Source organism: Alnus glutinosa, chromosome 1, assembly GCF_958979055.1.
Source record: "Alnus glutinosa chromosome 1, dhAlnGlut1.1, whole genome shotgun sequence".
NCBI lineage: Eukaryota > Viridiplantae > Streptophyta > Magnoliopsida > Fagales > Betulaceae > Alnus > Alnus glutinosa.
In genome coordinates, this window is record NC_084886.1 from 23,178,869 (window position 1) to 23,197,206 (window position 18,338).

Consider the following 18,338-nt stretch of genomic DNA (forward strand, 5'->3'; position numbering starts at 1 on the left):
ATCTTCGATTCTCTCTAAGCACCCTCTCACAGCTAAGAGAATTCAATACTGAATTCTGTACAATTTACATGCCTAGGGCCCTCTATTTATAGGCTTACAGGAAACCTAAAACTGCTGAGATTCGGGCTCTGGCTGTCGAGCGTCCGAACGGAAGTTAGCCACGTCCAGATGATTTTCTGCGATATCCTTTCAAAAACAGAGCAATTCTATCTTTATCAGGTCCACGTCCGAACGGCTTGACCGAGCGTCCGAATGGTCTTCGCTATAACTCTTTGTAGCATTCGAACGGAACACTGGAATATTCTGAAATACTGGACAGCGTCCAGACGTGTTGCCACGTCGTCCGGACGGCTTACAGAGACTTCCCAATCAATCTCGACTTCTGAAATCCAACTTTGTGCTGAACAATGATTGACCTAGCGTCTGGACGATGTTGCTCTGACGTCCGAACATCTTCATCGTTATCTGTAAGACACTGCGGGGCATCCGGAAGCCTTCAAAGGCTCGTCTGGACGGTTGCACAGGAACCGGTTGATTTGGCTTGAAATTTGCAAGGACTCTTCATGGACATCTTCTAGAAGCTTGTGATCAGTCACATGCTTTGATTTGAACACTGTCTGAATACATGAAGATTCTGAATTGAAAACCGATCATCCTGTTAAATTGCAACCATTACATAAAGTGTTTTTGGTTATCTAGAATGTAGCCAATAGAAAATACTAACAAACTCCCCATTTGGCCATTCTGGGACAAAAACACTTAACCGGTTTAGAAATACATTCCCGGTCTAAATACCAAAATAAACCAAAAAATACTCTCCCTTTTTGTCACACAATGACAAAGGATAAACAAAGTATTAATTAAAACCATAAGCGTTTTAATAACTACACAAATGGTCAACACAAATTTAAAATTGTTCAAATACAAACAATAATAAGTAAAAAAATCAGTCCTCATCATCAGGCTTGGGGTGATGATACTACAGGCACTCCCTGATGTCAATCTGACATTGTTCTACACGCTCTCCTATAAGATTAACTTCACGCTGGAGAGCTCCCATGGATGACATAAGCTGAGTAAATGCAGTATCTATATCAAATATAGGAGGCACAACCTGTGATGATGATGTAGCTGCTGGTGGGGGAACTGATGGAGGCTGAGGAACATCACCTTGAGCCTCATGCCGCAACTGCGTATTCGACTTCATGAGGGTCTGAATGCCAAGAGGATCTAGAATCCGTGATCTGGGCTCAGAGTCTGAAATATCTGTCACGACCTGCAGACAGATTTGAGTGATTAAACACCCAAAAAATAGACTCGTGTTAATCTCGTCTCGAACCTCGAGCATAGTGTGCAAGATATGCTTGCACAAGCAAAAATGAGTCCACATCACAATGGCATAGAGAAGGGTGGCCTTCTTGAGAGTAAGCTCACTCCGACGACCTTGAGGCCAAAGGTTTGTCACGACAACCTTTGCTAAAAATCGGTGCATAGGAGCAAAAGCACTGATGTTGATCTGGGAGTGGGACTTGTCGTCTCTCTGTGGTCTCGTCTCGAAGAAATCATGCAGGAAATCAATGTTGGGAGCCTCATCAGGAAAAGGAACTCCGGATACTGGTAACACAAGTACTCCGATCACAACACTAATAAGCTGCGGTTCAATCTGAATTGGTTGTCCTCTGACCATGGTCTGCATAATGAGTCCTCTGTCATCATCCTGGATGATGATCATGTTGCCATAGAACTCCTGTACCAGTCTGGGAAAGGCCGGGCAGGCACAGTCGTATAGGTACTCCCAGTGGTTTTCCAGTAGCATCTAAGCAATGGGGAGCAGAACTGGATCCCTCATATCTGCTTTGAGGAGATTCCACTCTGATAGGACCTGCTGCGATTGCATGCGGCGCAGCTTGTCAGCAACTGACTCGAGGAGGAGAGTCATCTGAAGACATATTTTCTGGACTAAAAAAAATCACAGAAACAAATCCATGAAAGCATTAATTCCTATTAGTCCAAAAAAAAAAAATTTGGGCATTGTAACGGCTGTAAAATGGACTATCCCAGAAATTACAACAACAAGAAACACAACCCAAACAATATCAAGAACCAAATATGCAAATTCTCAACCCAAATAATAATGAATTTTTAGCAATAATACATATTAAACTCAAAATAATAGAAACCCAAAAACAAACTATTTTAAGCATAAAAACTTAAAGTAAATTAGTAAAAGAGTATAAAATACCTGGGGTGGAGATAAATTGCAAAGATGACACTTGCACTTGAGAAATACGCATAAAAAGCATAGAAAAAACGCATAAGACGACAAAAAGAACCAAAAAGGTTAAATGAGAAGGCTGCAGCGCGGGGGGGGGGGGGGGGCGGGGGAATGCGATATAACCCTACAGGGATCACCATCCGAACAGAACTTAAGTGACATTCGGACGTAGTGCCACGTAGGAGATCGCAAAAACACTCTCGTCCGGACAAGGAGGAGGGACGTCCAAACGAATCAACCTTACCGTCTGGACAGCTAGAACCACCGTCCAGACGCTTCACACAAAAAAAATCTGAAAAGGAGAGGAAAAATAGCAGGAAAAATATTTCCAAATAATTTCCAGAACACGCATGTATATAAAACGGATATCCCAGTTCAATTAGCATTTCAAAAATATACTAAGATATAATTGAGAGTTAGGATTCAATAAGCACAAAAATTTCCCTGTAGAAAGACATTTTTCAATAGAAAACTTAACTCAAGCAGTGCGTGTGTGTGTGAAGGCTTTCTAAAAAAAAAGGTATGAATTTCACTGATATGACCTAAATCACTCGAATTTTCTAGAGAAGAGAGAAAATCAACGTTAGAGTCAAACCTTATTTTACTAGGGCCTAGCCACCCTCATCTGATATACTCCCCTTAAGCTACAGCACATTTTCTTTTACATTGTCCTTTAATGACTGTCTATTCCCGCAATGATTTGGTCACTGACTGTTTCTATAGAGACAATATCAAGAACAGATTTATAGCATATAAGCAGTGGATCTTTTTATTTATCCATATTTATTCACCTTTGAATGTTTTTTATCACTTGGTGCTGCAACCTAGAAAGAATGCTAGAATTTATGGGTTATAGGTTCAACTAGCGAGTTGGTCAATTTGACCATCTTAGCAAAAAAAATCTCTCTCATTAAAAAAAATTTCAAAAGCTAAAAGTCAGAGGAGAGCGTTAAGGGAGCCTTTGAAAAGTGCATATTTTTCATCGCATGAGAAAAACAACTATCTATTATGGATGCCACTGGAAAACTTTGCAGATATCAAGAGAAACTCTCAGTTATATAAAGGCTAACGAATAAATGCATCAAAAACTGAGACATCAGTTAAACATACATAAGATATCTGGAAGCTATATAATGGAACAATAAAACTCTACATCCTTTAACCCCCCCCCCCCCCCCCCCCCCCACCCTTTTTATTATTATTAAAAAAAACATAAACAACAAACATGCTTCACAATAAAGAGGATAGTATAGACCAAGCATGTAAGGTAGAAACAAACCTGACCCCAGGGAGAGAGGTTTGAAAGTAACAAGATAGAAAAGGAGCTGCTCGACATGCTTTTACTATCATTCCTATTTAATTCCTGCAGAATTTCCTGAAGACAAACAAAAGGGAATATAAGGATAGAAACGATAGTTCCATAACAACATGCAAAGTTTTTATAAGATGATAAAAAATATGCAAGTGAACTTGTCATGCTCTAGGATTTAGGAACCAAAATCCTAGGCATGTGTGATCTTACCTACTAGGTATGTCTGCTCCCCCTCGGGGAGTGGGTGTCCTCATCTTTGTCATGTCCTTCCTTCTTTAGCTATAGTGTTAGAAATCTGACCAGATCTTGCATGAAAGAACTGGCAGGAGAATTTCCTTCATAACAAATTTCGCTTTCTACGGTCTTCTGTTTTTCCAATTACAGCTTTTTGGGAACCCAAGTCTTTTTTGCTTGAATAAGATTCTGCAGCTGCTGATGCCTTGGAGCATGATTTATGGGCGGAGATCTATGCTGCCTGGGAGGCTTAGGTGGAGGAAACTTAGGTATGACATGACTACTAACTCCACATTGGTGACATATGGGAGTTTTAGGAGCCTGCCACTTTTTCTTCCTCTGAACTTGCTGATGAGGGCACTTAAGTCTGATGTGCCCTAACTCGCCATAGTTATGGCATATGGGAGGCTTTCTTCTGATAGAAAGCTTGGCCAGAGGCTGAGGGATGACAGGTATTTCCCCTTCCATTACAGTTTTTCCCTTATCCAGAATTGGGGGTAGAGATTCGGGAATAATTGGCTTCACAAAAATAGTCTGTGAGGTAGAAGGAGTATCAGAAGTAGAAGGAGGAACATATCCTAGGCCGGTCTTGTCTGTTAGGCACTTCTGAATGGAGAGCATGTGAATAAGCTTCTCGTCTGAGACTCTCTCCAGTTGCAGCTGTGTCTCCAGAAGCCTCTCTTCTAAATCATTGATCTTCATGAGCATAGATGTCTTTTCAGTCCTGAGGCTGTTTAACTCTAGTACCTGCTATTTGTATTTCTCCCTCATCTTTAGGAATTCAACATATTGAAGTTGATAGGCTGACTGCATATCTTCTTCTTCATTATTCTCAAAGTAGTAGGACTGATAATCCTCATTTTCTTCATGTGCGGCCACGAAGGCCAGGAATTTTTCTTCCTCAGGAGTTTCTTCTTCCTTCTCAGATTCATCGCTGAGAGTTGCATTAAAGGCTTTCCCTTTTTGTTTCTTTAGATTTTCACATTCAGTCCTGATGTGTCCAAAACCTGAACATTCGAAGTATTTGGGACCCCTCGGATCTTTCTTCTCTGCTTCTTCTGTATCAGTTGTATAGGGAGCTTTTCTTAGTCTGTCAGAGAACTTCTTCTTGAAATTATTACTTTTCATGAATCGCTCGAAGTTCTTGGCTAACATTGCCACTGCATCTTCATCAATGTCAAAGTCTTCGTTAGATGAAACTCTGGATTACTTCTTAGATGCCTTGAGGGCAATAGTCTTTGCCTTTCTGACTAGAGGTAAGGAGTATTCATATGTCTGAAGAGATCCTACCAGCTCTTCAATCTTCATCTCCTCCAGATCTTTGCTTTTTTCTATAGTTGTCACCTTAATCCTGAAACGCTCAGGCAAAGATCTTAGTATTTTTTGGATGAGTTTTACATCCGAAATTTGCTTCCCAAGACTCACCATCAAGTTTCTTAGGTCACTAACCTTAGTGTAAAACTTTCCGAAGGTCTCTTCTTCTAGCATCTTAATTTCTTCAAATTTAGAAATCAACATTTGAAGCTTGGCAGATTTTACCAGTTTTGTGCCTTCATATGTTGTTTCTAGAATTTGCCGTGCATCTTTAGCAATTTGAAATTTCTTGTGAATTCAAATGGTGAAAGTGCTTGACATAGTGCATAAAGGGCTTTATCGTTGGAAAGTCGCGGGCTTGTTTGAGTAACAGTAATTTCGTCTGCTTCTTCTGGTTTAATCCAACCAATTTCAACAATTTTCCAAACATTAATTGATTTTAAAAAGAAGCGCATGCGGGCTTTCCAATAGCTATAGTTTGTCCTATCAAAGGGCGGAACTGAATTAAGATTTTGAGACATTAAAATATAATCAAAACAAAAGTCAAAAGAATACACTCAAGAAATAAATCTAAAACAGAGTGTACCAGGCTCTGATAGCAATTGAAAATAAAATATTAACTTCTAATTTAACCAAGTATGTGTGTTTGTATGCAACAAAATATATTAATTGCGAAATTTAAATAAGACAAGATATTTGTTACGAAGTGGAAACTCTATGAAGAGAAATAACCACTCTGGGGCAGCCAAACCCAGGAACTCTACTATCCAAAAACAAAGCTAGTTACAAGACAGTCGTACTCACATACCCTTATACAGTAGTCGTACCTTTAACTCTGACACGAAGCTTATCGTGAATGCTTCCCAACCAGATCTCCTATCTGAATGGGTTTTTTATGGATTCCTTTACCTTAGGGCCGACCCCTAAGATAGACTTCACACAAACTATTGAGCACACACCGGCAACGGCTTGAGAGCTAGCGGATCTTCGATTCTCCCTAAACACCTTCTCAAAGCTAAGAAAATTCAATACCGAATTCTGTACAATTTACAAGCCTAGGGCCCTCTATTTATAGGCTTACAGGAAACCTAAAACTGCTGAGATTCGGGCTCTGGCTATCAAGCGTCCAGACGGAAGTTAGCCATGTCCAGACAGTTTTTTGCGATATCCTTTTAGAAACAGCGCAATTCTATCTTTATCAAGTCCACGTCCGGACGGCTTGACCGAGCTTCCGGACAGTCTTCGCTATAACTCCTTGTAGCGTTCGAACGGAACACTGGAATATTCTGAAATGTTGGACAGTGTTCGGATGTGTTGCCACGTCGTCCGGACGGCTTGCAGAGACTTCCCAATCAATGTCGACTTTTGAAATCCAACTTTGTGTTGAACAATGATTGACCTAGCGTCCGAACGGTGTTGCTCTAACATCCGAACGTCTTCATCGTTATCTGTAAGACACTGCAGGGTGTTCGGACGCCATCAAAGGTTCGTTTGGACGGTTGCACAGGAACCAATTGATTTGGCTTGGAATTTGCAAGGACTTTTCATGGACATCTTCTAGAAGCTTGTGATCAGTTGCATGCCTTGATTTGAACACTGTCTGAATACATGAAGATTTTGAATTGAAAACCGACCATCCTGTTAAATTACAACTATTACATAAAGTGTTTTTGGTTATCCAGAGTGTCGCCAATATAAAATACTAACAAGTTTGTTATGGCTTACCACGTTATCAACTACTCCAAGCTTCGTATTTGGAATGTAAGTACGCTATATATACATGCTTTACACTTTATTTGCAGTTTGAGGAGTACAACAAGATGATGTATTTGGATGCGGATATTCAAGTGTTCGAGAACATAGACCATCTCTTTGACACACCGAACGGCTACTTCTACGCCGTGATGGACTGCTTTTGCGAGAAGACATGGAGCCACACGCCGCTGCATAAGATTGGGTACTGCCAGCAGTTCCCGGAGAAGGTGACATGGCCTGTTGATCAAATGGGTTCTCCTCCTCCTCCCTTGTACTTCAACGCCGGCATGTTCGTCTTCGAGCCTAACCATTTGACTTATGAGAACCTTCATAAGGTCCTCAAATCATTCCACCTACACCGTTTGCAAAGCAAGTGAGTTTTCTAATTTTTGGTTTTTCATGTCTTCCTCGAGTATATATATATATGATTTCTTCACGTTGGCACGGCACCAGCTTCATTCTCATCTCCCTTGGAAGTAGAGACAGAGAGCACGGAGGCAAGGAGCCAATGGAAGAGGGGATGGACTTAATTGGATGACACGTGGTGGGATGGTTGACTAAGAGTTAGTTAAGGGTAAGGGCAATTTTGGAAGAGAAAATGCATTAAAAGGTCGCGTGCAACGCACGTGCCAATTTTCAGTCCAAATAGATGGGCGAATGGACAGAAGGTATAACTTGCCACACGTTGACAAGTTCAGGAAGGTCATCTCTTAATTTTGGTACATTGGAGGGTATATTACCAGGCCATGGATAAAACATGAGGGCAAAGTGTCTTTTTTTTCCCTTTTATTATGTATGTTTATGTGCTGTCTATGACATTTATTTGATGCACAATGAGTGCATTCGTCATGTAATATAAAACTAAGCTATGTTTATAATATATCGTGGTATTTCAGTCAACTCTGATGTGTTATGCGTGCTATTCCCAAGATTTTTAGAGAGAAAAAAATAGGGGTAATCACCTTTTCCACCCATGAACTACAAAAAAATGCGCAATGCCCCCATGAACTACCAACTCGACCAAAATAGAGAATTCAACTACCAAAGACAACCATTTTCCCCCCTTCTGTCAGTTAGAGGGATTAAAAGAAACAGTCAACGGGTCATGTACCGTTTTACATGGGGGCATGTTGGAAGATGGTGGTAGTTCATGGGGGAAAAGAGATAGAAAATGAGGGTAAAACGGCGTGTGACGGTTACATGACCCGTTGACCGTTTGTTTTAACTCCTTTGACTGACGGAAGTGGGGAAAATGGTTGTCTTTGGTAGTTGAATGCTCTATTTTGGTTGAGTTGGTAGTTCATAGGGGCATCGCGCATTTTTTGGTAATTCATGGGGGGAAAAGGTAATTACCCCAAAAAAATATATATATTTCACTACGAGAGTTTTTATCTTTAATGTAGTAATGTCACGCGAAAATTAGAGGTTTCTGTTTATAGTTTTGTTATACAAATATCGAAGAGTTACAATAGGAATAGTCATTCCATTTCATAGACATATTCCACGAACCAAATGGGCCATTAGTACTACTCTAATACTAATACTGATGAGGATAACTGGATAATGAAAATTTCCTCTTTATTGGATGGTGCCCATCTTCAATCCTAACTCTGGCTGCCCAGGTGCAATGGCTTGTTCCTCTTCCTTCGTAGAATTCTCACCCATCACTTATACTTAGTTGTTGCCTTTCTTTGTTATGTAACAGAGTAATATTAGAAATTATATTTTTATTTTACAATTATCTTACAATACGGATATGACAGTTTTAACCAACTATTAGATCATTTATTCTTAAAAAAAAAAATTCTAAGAATCAATTAAAATTGTTATATCAGTACTGTAAAATAGTTGTAAAAATAAAAATGTGGTACGGAGGATAATTCATTGAAAAAATGTGCCCATTTATTTGTCACGCAAAAGTCAAAATCGATAGAGGCACAAACATTAGTTATTAGATATTTTTTCTTGTTAAAATTGGAAAATAGACGTGAAAATACAGAATGTTTTTCATATTATCATAGAAATAAATGCAGATACGCTAAGTGGTATTAGAGCAATTATTTATTTTTTTATTTTTTAAAAAAGTGGTATTAGAGCTAAAAGAAAGTCCCCGTAGGCGCTGAAGAGGCTACTCTCTGCGTAACAGCAAAGCGTCCCTGCCAATGCCATGTATTTTTATTTGAAAAAACAATACCGGTAGCAGTATTTTAGAGCTATGTAAACTCCCTTGATGCACTGAGGCACCACTCTCTGCTTAACAGCAAAGCGTCTCTGCCAATCCCACATTTTTTTATTTGAATTTTTTTTTTAATCACTCTCTCTCTCTCTCCCCTCACACTACTGACACTCTCTTAGAGAGAGAAACACTAATCAGAGATACAACCAGATTTAAATCACAATCCCTTTAGAGAGAGAAACACCCAAAAAGCACTTCCCCCTCTCTGTCTCTCTCTCTCTCACTCACGCTATACCACCATTTTCAAGCCCACTCTCTCTCTCTCTCTATATATATATCTGTATAACTGTATATCTGTATCATATATATATAATCTGATTCGAAACCCTAGCTTCTGGATCCTGAGAGCGAGGTGCATTTGGATGTGAGATTCGTAGGTAGTAGAATCGGTCAGATCAGCTATGGCGGAGTTGTCAGAAGAAGGGGGAGCGGTGGCGCCGGAGACGAGCAATGGCGGTGCGGAGCCGACAGCTACTCCGACGCCGCCGGCGCCACTGGCGGTGTCGGGATCGTTTAAGGAGGGGAAGAGCTCGTCGCGGAGGAGGGCGTCGGTGAGGCCGAGCCTGGATGCCGACGAGTTCATAAACCTGCTGCACGGCTCGGATCCGGTCAAGGTCGAGCTCAATCGGCTCGAGAACGATGTCCGAGGTGCGGAATGCGGCTTGATCCGGTGCGCTTCCAGCTGATTTGGATGGGCTGCGTGTTGATTCTCTTTTCTTGGTTTTTGTGTTTGTGTTTGTGCAGATAAGGAGCGAGAGTTGGGAGAGGCCCAGGCGGAGATCAAGGCCTTGAGGTTTTCTGAACGGCTTAGAGAAAAGGCCGTTGAAGAGGTTATTTCTAGTTTTCTTATTTTCTTATACATGTTATTTTGGAGCTTTTCTTTTTATTTACAGTTTTCATCGATAGATTAGATGTGTGCTTATTAATTTAAACATTATTTTAATGTATCTTCAATTTATACGGATTCTTAATGATAACAAACACAAATAAGAGGAATTTGAAGTCCATGGAGGATGGCGAATTTTTGTTTGATTAGTTGGTGTACTTGTATTTTCGGATTACTTGTTTTTCTAAATTGGTGGAAATGGATTCATTCTTTAGCTCTAAAGATACGGGCTTTATCTAGCTCATTATGCTTTGCTTATTGTACCATGCCAATGCTAACTGTCTATTCTAACAGCATAATATCTCACTTTTTATTTTCCCTGAATTTTTTGCATGCCTTATGGTAGTCTTGACTCTAAGTTAGTATACAACTTTTTAATTTGATGTATGTGAGAAGAACTTACTGGTCTTGTTGCTGATCTGAGTTCATTTCTGTTGTTTGTGGTTTAGGTTCCCTCCTAACTTGGCTTTTAATATCCAAATATTAATTTGCATTTAATTTTGAAAAAATTTATTGAAGTTTGTTCATTTGCATTGCTTGTATTTTTTCTGTTGATTGTGGGGTCAATGTTTATCCATTTGATGGATTGGAATCTTATCTGTTAATGTTATGGGATATCACTGCTAATGCAGTCACAAGATAAGAAAACGGATGCGTGTTAGCCAACAGCTTCTGTGCTAGCGCGCTCCTCCGTCGCTTGTTCGTTATCCTATTATGAGTTGTTTTCCTTGGATTGAAGCTTTGTTGTCTCTTTAACATGCCACTCATCTTTTGACATGGACTTCGGTTGCTAATTGTGAGGCTCAAATTTCTACTTGATTTTATTTCTGCGATGTATACAAATATAAGCTGTTTTAATTGGTGATTTCAGTACGTAAGAAAATGTCAGTAGCTTTAATCTAGTACCTTTCATCATTTTTGCAATTACCTTGTGGGCCCTTTGTTTCTGTTTTGACATCTAGATTGCTTGTTGATGTTTTTTAGAGTAAATATTTTGGTCTTGCATTGCATTGGCCAGTTTTAGAGCAATCCAAGTATTCTAGTTTATCATTTTTTTTTTGACAAACGTGATATATTTGATCACGGATTATTTTCTTTCATTGCTTTTTTTTAACCTAATGTTTTGAAGTTATATTATTTCGTTGAAATGGATACTGACTTTGCTTCTCCATTTTTTTTTTTATTACCATAGCTCACTGAAGAACTGTCAAAGGTGGAGGAGAAGCTGAAGTTGACAGAGTCTCTTCTAGAAAGCAAAGTATTGCTCAAAGACTTCCAATTTCTGTTCTGCTTTTGATTCTTGTTGTCACAATTATCTATTTATTCTACAAAAAATGTTTTGCAGAATCTTGAAATAAAGAAGATTAACGATGAGAAGAAGGCTTCCATGGCAGCTCAGTTTGCTGCTGAAGCCACTCTTCGAAGGGTTCATGCTGCCCAGAAGGATGATGATATGCCACCAATTGAAGCCATTCTTGCGCCTCTGGAGGCTGAGCTCAAGCTTGCTAAGCAGGAGGTATGTCCCGTGTTTCCGAATGATAATGGTGTTCTGGCATCCTGTTGCCAGGAAAAGATTTAAACTATAATCATTTTCTGCATTTCTTTCTTTTTTTCCTTGCTGTCATCATAAAGGGACAAAAAGGATCTATTATAGTGATTATTTTAATTCTGTCCTTGCAGATTGCAAAACTTCAAGATGATAACAAAGCATTAGATCGTCTTACGAAATCAAAAGAAGCTGCTTTACTTGAAGCTGAGAGGACAGTCCAGGTTGCCTTAGCAAAGGCCTCTTTGGTGGATGATCTCCAAAATAAAAACCAGGAGTTAATGAAACAGATAGAAATATGCCAGGTAAACAAAATCTTGCATGATATTCTTTTCCCCAAGTGTAGATCTTGGGATGTCCATTCTTTCAAATGGAATGAATTTATGTCTACTGCTTGTTTGTTTTAGGAAGAAAACAAAATTTTGGACAAAATGCATAGACAAAAGGTAGCAGAGGTTGAAAAGCTTACCCAAACTGTACGGGAGTTGGAAGAGGCTGTTCTTGCTGGTGGTGCAGCTGCAAATGCTGTGAGGGATTATCAGCGGAAAGTTCAGGAGATGAATGTAATGTCCCTAACATTATTGAATGCTCAATCTTGGAAGTTGCTCAGGTTTACCTATAATTTTCCTCTAGTGGGAAGCAATCCTTGAATTGGCAAGGTTTGATTTTTGTTCCTCAGGAGGAAAGGAAAACTCTTGACCGGGAGCTGGCCCGTGCGAAGGTAACTGCAAACAGAGTGGCTGTAGTGGTTGCAAATGAGTGGAAGGATGCTAATGACAAAGTGATGCCTGTAAAGCAATGGCTTGAAGAACGGAGATTCTTGCAGGTAAATGTGGGCTTTTATTTCTTTGTGCTTTGATACTGAGATCTTACTGAGTTTCTTTCTTTGAAGAAAACCTTGTTCGGCTTTTTGTAGTTTCCATCTTTGAATTATTGCCAAACTATGTTGTTTACAGGGAGAAATGCAGCAACTTCGGGACAAGTTTGCTATAGCTGAGCGAACTGCAAAGTCTGAAGCCCAGTTGAAAGTAATCATCCAGTTTTATAGGTCATGTCATAAAGTAACTGTGCCATATGTCTATTCTGTTGATGAAAGTGGAAATTTTTTCTTTATCTATTTTCAGGAAAAATATCAATTACGACTAAAAGTGCTGGAGGAGAGTTTGAGAGGACCTTCTAATAGTACCACTCGCAGTACGCCAGAGGGACGGAGTGTAAGCAATGGACCTTCTCGTCGTCAGTCACTGGGTGGAGCAGATAACATCTCAAAATTAACCTCCAATGGCTTTTTTTCCAAGAGAACACCAACATCTCAATTTCGATCTTCTTTGTCCTCTAGTACCAGTGCAGTATTGAAGCATGCTAAAGGCACTTCAAAATCGTTTGATGGTGGCACAAGGTCCTTGGATAGGGGTAAGATTCTCTTGAATGGAACAAGCCCCAGTTATACATTCAACCAATCTTGTGAGGGAATGAAGGATGGTGAGGCAAATAATAACTGGAAAGGAAGTTCGGATGATAAGCCAAATGAGTTCCAGGCGGTGGATACAGAGGATAGCGTCCCAGGGGTTATGTATGATTTACTGCAAAAAGAGGTGGTAGCTTTGAGGAAAGCCGGCCATGAGAAAGATCAAAGCCTGAAAGACAAGGATGATGCTATTGAGGTTGATTTTTTGTCCTTACTGTTTTTTGATTCTATAATTACACCTCTAGTTAATATTTGGTTTCGATTGGTGCTTTTCAGATGTTAGCAAAGAAGGTAGAGACATTGACCAAGGCAATGGAAGTTGAAGCTAAGAAGATGAGGAGAGAAGTAGCTTCCATGGAAAAGGAGGTAGCTGCCATGCGTGTAGAGAAAGAACATGAGAATAGGGCCAAGAGGTTTGGTAATGCAAAGGGTCCAGTCAACAGTGCTCAGCTGCTTCCTTCTAGGTACTTCTTAATATCTCTTCACCTCAAGGTCATGCCTTGCGCTAAATTAGTGCATCATTTAGTCAATGCATTGCCCTTCACATGAATTTTTTCTTTGATTCTCGGATTAGCAGTCAATATATGACTTGCATGATTTTTCCCCTCCAGTTTTGCATATTGATGTTTGAATTCAAATTACATCCTTCTTTCTTTGTTTCTATTCTCAGGTTGAAGTTATTTTAATTAATTTCTAACATATACCTTTTACTCATGAAAGTTAATTTTTCCTTCATAGCTAGATATGGGCTATATTTGAACTGAAAAGTGTTGTAGTTCACTATGGTTTTTAATATGCCCTTTCAACATGTTGATTTGTTATACCAAATATTAACTCAATGTATTCAGCTAAATGTCAGTCTAAATTATAGGCTTTTTTCCCTCCAAATTCTCAATAAGGTGCTGAGGCACGTTCATGTTTGTTGCTCCCTTAGTTTTTTGGTATTTAAATCTACTTTTCATTATGTGATCATGTATTAATTCTGTTAAATGAATCTAGAGATAAACTTGGTGCGTAAATTATACAACAGTAGTAATGTAAAAAATGGAATAGATGTACTTAGTGTCCTCACAGTTGCATTTGGGGTAGAAAATGAAATACATTCAGGTCTTTCTGATTGAGCCTTAATTAAAGAGTTCTTAGGGTTGGCTGTAGGGATTCCACATTTTGTCATTGGATTGTTCGGTGGTCTCTCTCTCTCTCTCTCTCTCTCTCTCTCTCTCATATAATTTTTTTGAAGAGGCATAAATATTTATTTTTTTGGTAAGTAAAAAAAATTATGGCTCTTCAAAAACAACTCGATTCCTGCATATACTTCCTTTGCTTCTAAGTCACAGAAAGGGGTGATGATTGGTGGGGCTGGTTTAGGCTTGGAGCTTTTGATCTATGTTCTCAATTCCATTGGGCTTCAAGTGGTCCTAACGAATAAAAAGAAAACGGCTGAAATACACTTTTGATCATTGAAATCTAGCCTATGTTCGATTTTTGTTTTTCGAAGCATAAAAAGTTTCAATTTCCACACTAAACATTAAAGGGTAGTAATTTTGTCCTTTCTTCCATTACTCATAAATTGAAAATGCTCATGCGACTGGTAGAAAGCTGATGTGGCACGGTTATAACTTGACGTGGCATGCATGGCTGATGAATGGAAGGATGAGATAGCTACATTTTAAATTTATTGGGGAAGAAATTGAAACTTTTTAAATTTTATGTGGGTTAGCTGAGTTTGCTTCTATGTATACTTCCTGTGTACTTAGGGGCGCCTTACGCTTTTTTTAATGAAATTATCTTACTTATCAAAAAAAAAAAAAAAAAAAAAAAAAAAAAGGAGTGAAAAATCAAAATTGGGCCAAATTTTAAGTGCATGAAAGTATATTTCAAACAAAGAAAACCCTTGTTGTGATGCGTAATCTCATCAATATTGTAATCTACATGATGTAATTTATGGTTAACATGTATCCTCAATGTCTTCTGTTTAACCCTTTCTATTTAGGGGGAAAAAAATTCTTTTATTCAGCCCTTATTGTTTGTTGTTACACTTTCTTTTATGTAGGGGGCACAATAGGCACATGGCCAGATATGTACACATGCACATAGAGACCTGCACTAGATCCCCTATAATTAAAACCCTTTTATATTATAATTTTTAAGGAACCAACTTGGTTTGATATTATGATAATCACACGTACTGTAATTGCTAATATCTTTGCTATAATTAATATTGGGCATCAAAATATTCTTTGATTTATATTGTATAAGAATTCATTGGATTGTAGTTTGTCAATTCTTAAAGAAGAATTTTGTCAGGTTGTTCATTTTAGAGTTATAGAGTACATTCTGTTAAAAATGTGTCAGTAAAATATATATCTTTTTTTGATTAGTAATTGCAAAATATTACTATTAGTAAAATTCTAATAATATTGATAAGTAAAATATTATTAGTATAACAACTTGTTAAATGTATGGACATATGCACACTAGCTTGACAATTTTATAAGGAAGCATATAATTAATAAATGAGAGGGTACATAGTGATTATTATTCTTAACAAAAACCTTTTTCTTTTTCTTTTCGTATATGTATATATATATATATAAAACTATTTCTGACAATAAATTATTCCACTTTGAGCATGAATTATTGGACGTCTTAGTGAGGAACCTTGCATACGATTTGGCTGTGGCCTTTTATCCATCCTTTATCTAAAGGCAGTGAAAAAGTTTCCAGTTTACGGCTTGGTGGAGGTGGCACTACTTAATTCTCAATTTTCAAAATGTCAGTTTGGAATGCATAGTTCAAACCTTTGTTTAAGAATAACATAGACCTTTTCTTATTTTCCGCTAATAATCGGAAGACATTGACCATAAATTAAATTAATAAAATTATAGTTGCTGATAATTATTTTTTGTGTTAATTTTTAAAGTTGATGAGTCCTTGGATTTTTGCAGAAATGTGGCTCGGGGTGGGTTGACACGCAGCACCCAATGACTATAAATCTTTTGACGCAGCTGCAGTAAATCTGCATAGGCCTTGTTATATTTTTTTTTTTCCCTCATTTTGTGATTGACTATATGTAACCGGCATGCCGACCTCTCTACATTCACTGAAATTGGCGTAGAGAAGAAAATCCGAAAAGAGAACAGAATCTGAGGAAGAAATCGGTATGCTTCTGACGTAGACTGTAATTCCTCTGTTTAGGGCTCAGTAAAAAAAGCAAAAAGGAAGATAATTGACTTTGGGCTAACATATTGTCAGGTTTTCTTTGAGTGGGCCAGTGGTGTGGTTGTATAGGTAGCTTATTGGCTTTTACTTTGTTCCTTCCATTCTCTCTTTGCAGTTTATATTTGTATTCTGTGTCTAGTGTGATTGTTGTTGGTTCAGGTTTGTTAATATTTTTGTAATCAGATCAAGATCAGATGTTCTATGGTTGTGTTATTCATCTATAGTTCTCGTTGGTTATAAATCTATTGTAGATTCATTACTGGACAGGCAGCTGTTCTTAATTTGGCTTTTCTTGTTTTTTATTGCAATCATGTGAATGAGGTGGAAGCTGAGCTAAAAACCGTAATATATGCTCGCTTTACCTGCTTAAAAATTCTTGTAATTATCATATTGGGGTTGGAAAGAGGAACACTGAACTGATTGATTTTATGATTTTATCATATGTTTGATGTTCTGTGTTTTATGATTTTATCTTATGTATGCGATAATTTGATCTAAGATTTCTCTTGTTTAAGCCTGATGATCGTGAGAACAGAAAAGAAAAAGAAAAACAAACGGTCTTCAACTAGCAGATATCGAGAGAAAAGAAAAATGGTAATGTGATATCAATGCTTATAAGCAGAACAGTGGCAGGTTGACGTGCGTGCATGTCTAAGTTTTCAAGCCCAAGAGGAGAACATTGCATTGTTGGTGGAATTAGATTTGTTTTTGGGATCCAAGTTTTAGTAAACAATTAAATACATAAACACAAAAGAGTAGTAGAATAGAAAGCTAAATTAGATGGTCAATCGAGTAAGAAAGTTATCATTACCGAGATCACGATATACAAAACAATAATTTTATAAAGATTTTAAAAAATTTTAGAGCTGCCAAAAACCTTCCGCGTGTGTTGTGATATCGTGACTACAGTTCGAGTCTCGACTCTCTTTGTCCAAATAGTAATAATAAGTTACTGATATGATATAAAGTATAAAAAAAATGTAAAAAAAATTTTTTTAAGAAAAAATTAAAAAAGTTTTTAAAAAGTGACTGATGTAATATAAAAAGTATAATGTTTTAAAGTTTACCAAACAAGCCTTACATCTTCCACCCTCGTGGCAAGGTGAGGGAAGGAAAATATGCAAAAAAAAAAAGAAAAAAAAAAAAAAGAAAATAACAAAATAACAAGACAAGATAAAAAGATTACAATATATGAAACTAGTTCTTCAGGAACTATGTATGATTTTTCTCTATTATTGTGTGTTTTACAAACTACTCAATACTCCATTTTATAGGTATAGAATCATAGTGGGAAGTTAAGGAATAAGAAATAATAGGACATGAATTAAAAGGCAATATCAATGTATTACATGAATGCTATAGGAATTTTAAAAGGTGACATGAATGTATAGAATTCCAAGAGATGGAACTAAATGGTCATCCACCAAATGCATGAATGCATTCATAACACTTTCTCTTTGATGACCATACACTAAGATATGCCTCGTTAAAACCTTGCTAAGGAAAACCCAGTGAGAAAAAAAAAAAAACTTGTGGCGAAGGAAAAAGAGTACATTATTCTTGTGTGTCGTCGTATGCTTTATGACTACCTCATTAAAACCTTGCAAAAGAAAACCCAATGGGAAAAACCTTAGCGAAAGAAAAAGAGTACAATTAGCATAATCATTTTACTCCCCCTCATTAGGATAAAGAGCTTTAATTGTTTATGATGAACGATCTTTGAGTCGGCACATTCCAATGTTATTCACCAACTTCTTAAATGTTGCAGTTAATAATGTTTTGGTAAATAAATCTGCCAAAATGTCACTTGATCGTATATGCTTCACATCAATACTACCATTCTTCTGAAGCTCATGTGTATAAAAGAATTTCGGTGAAATGTGTTTTGTTTTATCACCTTTAATGTATCCTCCTCTGATCTGTGTGATACAAGCATCATTATCTTCATATAGTATTGTCAGGTTATCTTTGATTGTGGATAAACCACACTTTTCTTGAATGTGATGAATTAGTGATCTTAGCCATATGCATTCCCGACTTGCTTCATGAATTGCAATAATCTCTTAGTGATTTGAAGAAGTAGTAACAAG

The 18,338-nt window shown here is 37.8% G+C and overlaps 1 protein-coding gene and 1 pseudogene across 1 annotated transcript; both read left to right on the plus strand.

Annotated features, from left to right (window-relative positions):
- The first annotated feature begins 6,851 nt into the window (after window positions 1–6,851).
- LOC133856687 (galactinol synthase 4-like) lies at window positions 6,852–7,651 on the plus strand (annotated as a pseudogene).
- A 1,471-nt stretch (window positions 7,652–9,122) lies between these two features.
- On the plus strand, window positions 9,123–16,711 carry LOC133877319 (microtubule-associated protein 70-1-like). Its single transcript, XM_062315578.1, has 11 exons — window positions 9,123–9,774; window positions 9,871–9,956; window positions 11,205–11,270; window positions 11,358–11,528; window positions 11,693–11,863; window positions 11,966–12,121; window positions 12,238–12,384; window positions 12,515–12,586; window positions 12,683–13,222; window positions 13,303–13,490; window positions 15,975–16,711. The coding sequence occupies exons 1-11, from the start codon at window positions 9,528–9,530 to the stop codon at window positions 16,012–16,014; spliced, it is 1,884 nt and encodes a 627-aa protein (XP_062171562.1). The 5' UTR covers window positions 9,123–9,527; the 3' UTR covers window positions 16,015–16,711.
- The last annotated feature ends 1,627 nt before the right edge of the window (window positions 16,712–18,338 follow it).

Excerpts from the sequence above, each read along its gene's own strand:
- LOC133877319 (XM_062315578.1), top strand. The coding sequence starts at position 9,528 with ATGGCGGAGTTGTCAGAAGAAGGGGGAGCGGTGGCGCCGGAGACGAGC. Across the intron at positions 11,864-11,965 it reads AACAGATAGAAATATGCCAG|GAAGAAAACAAAATTTTGGA; the intron begins GTAAACAAAATC and ends TGTTTGTTTTAG. Across the intron at positions 13,491-15,974 it reads GCTCAGCTGCTTCCTTCTAG|AAATGTGGCTCGGGGTGGGT; the intron begins GTACTTCTTAAT and ends GGATTTTTGCAG.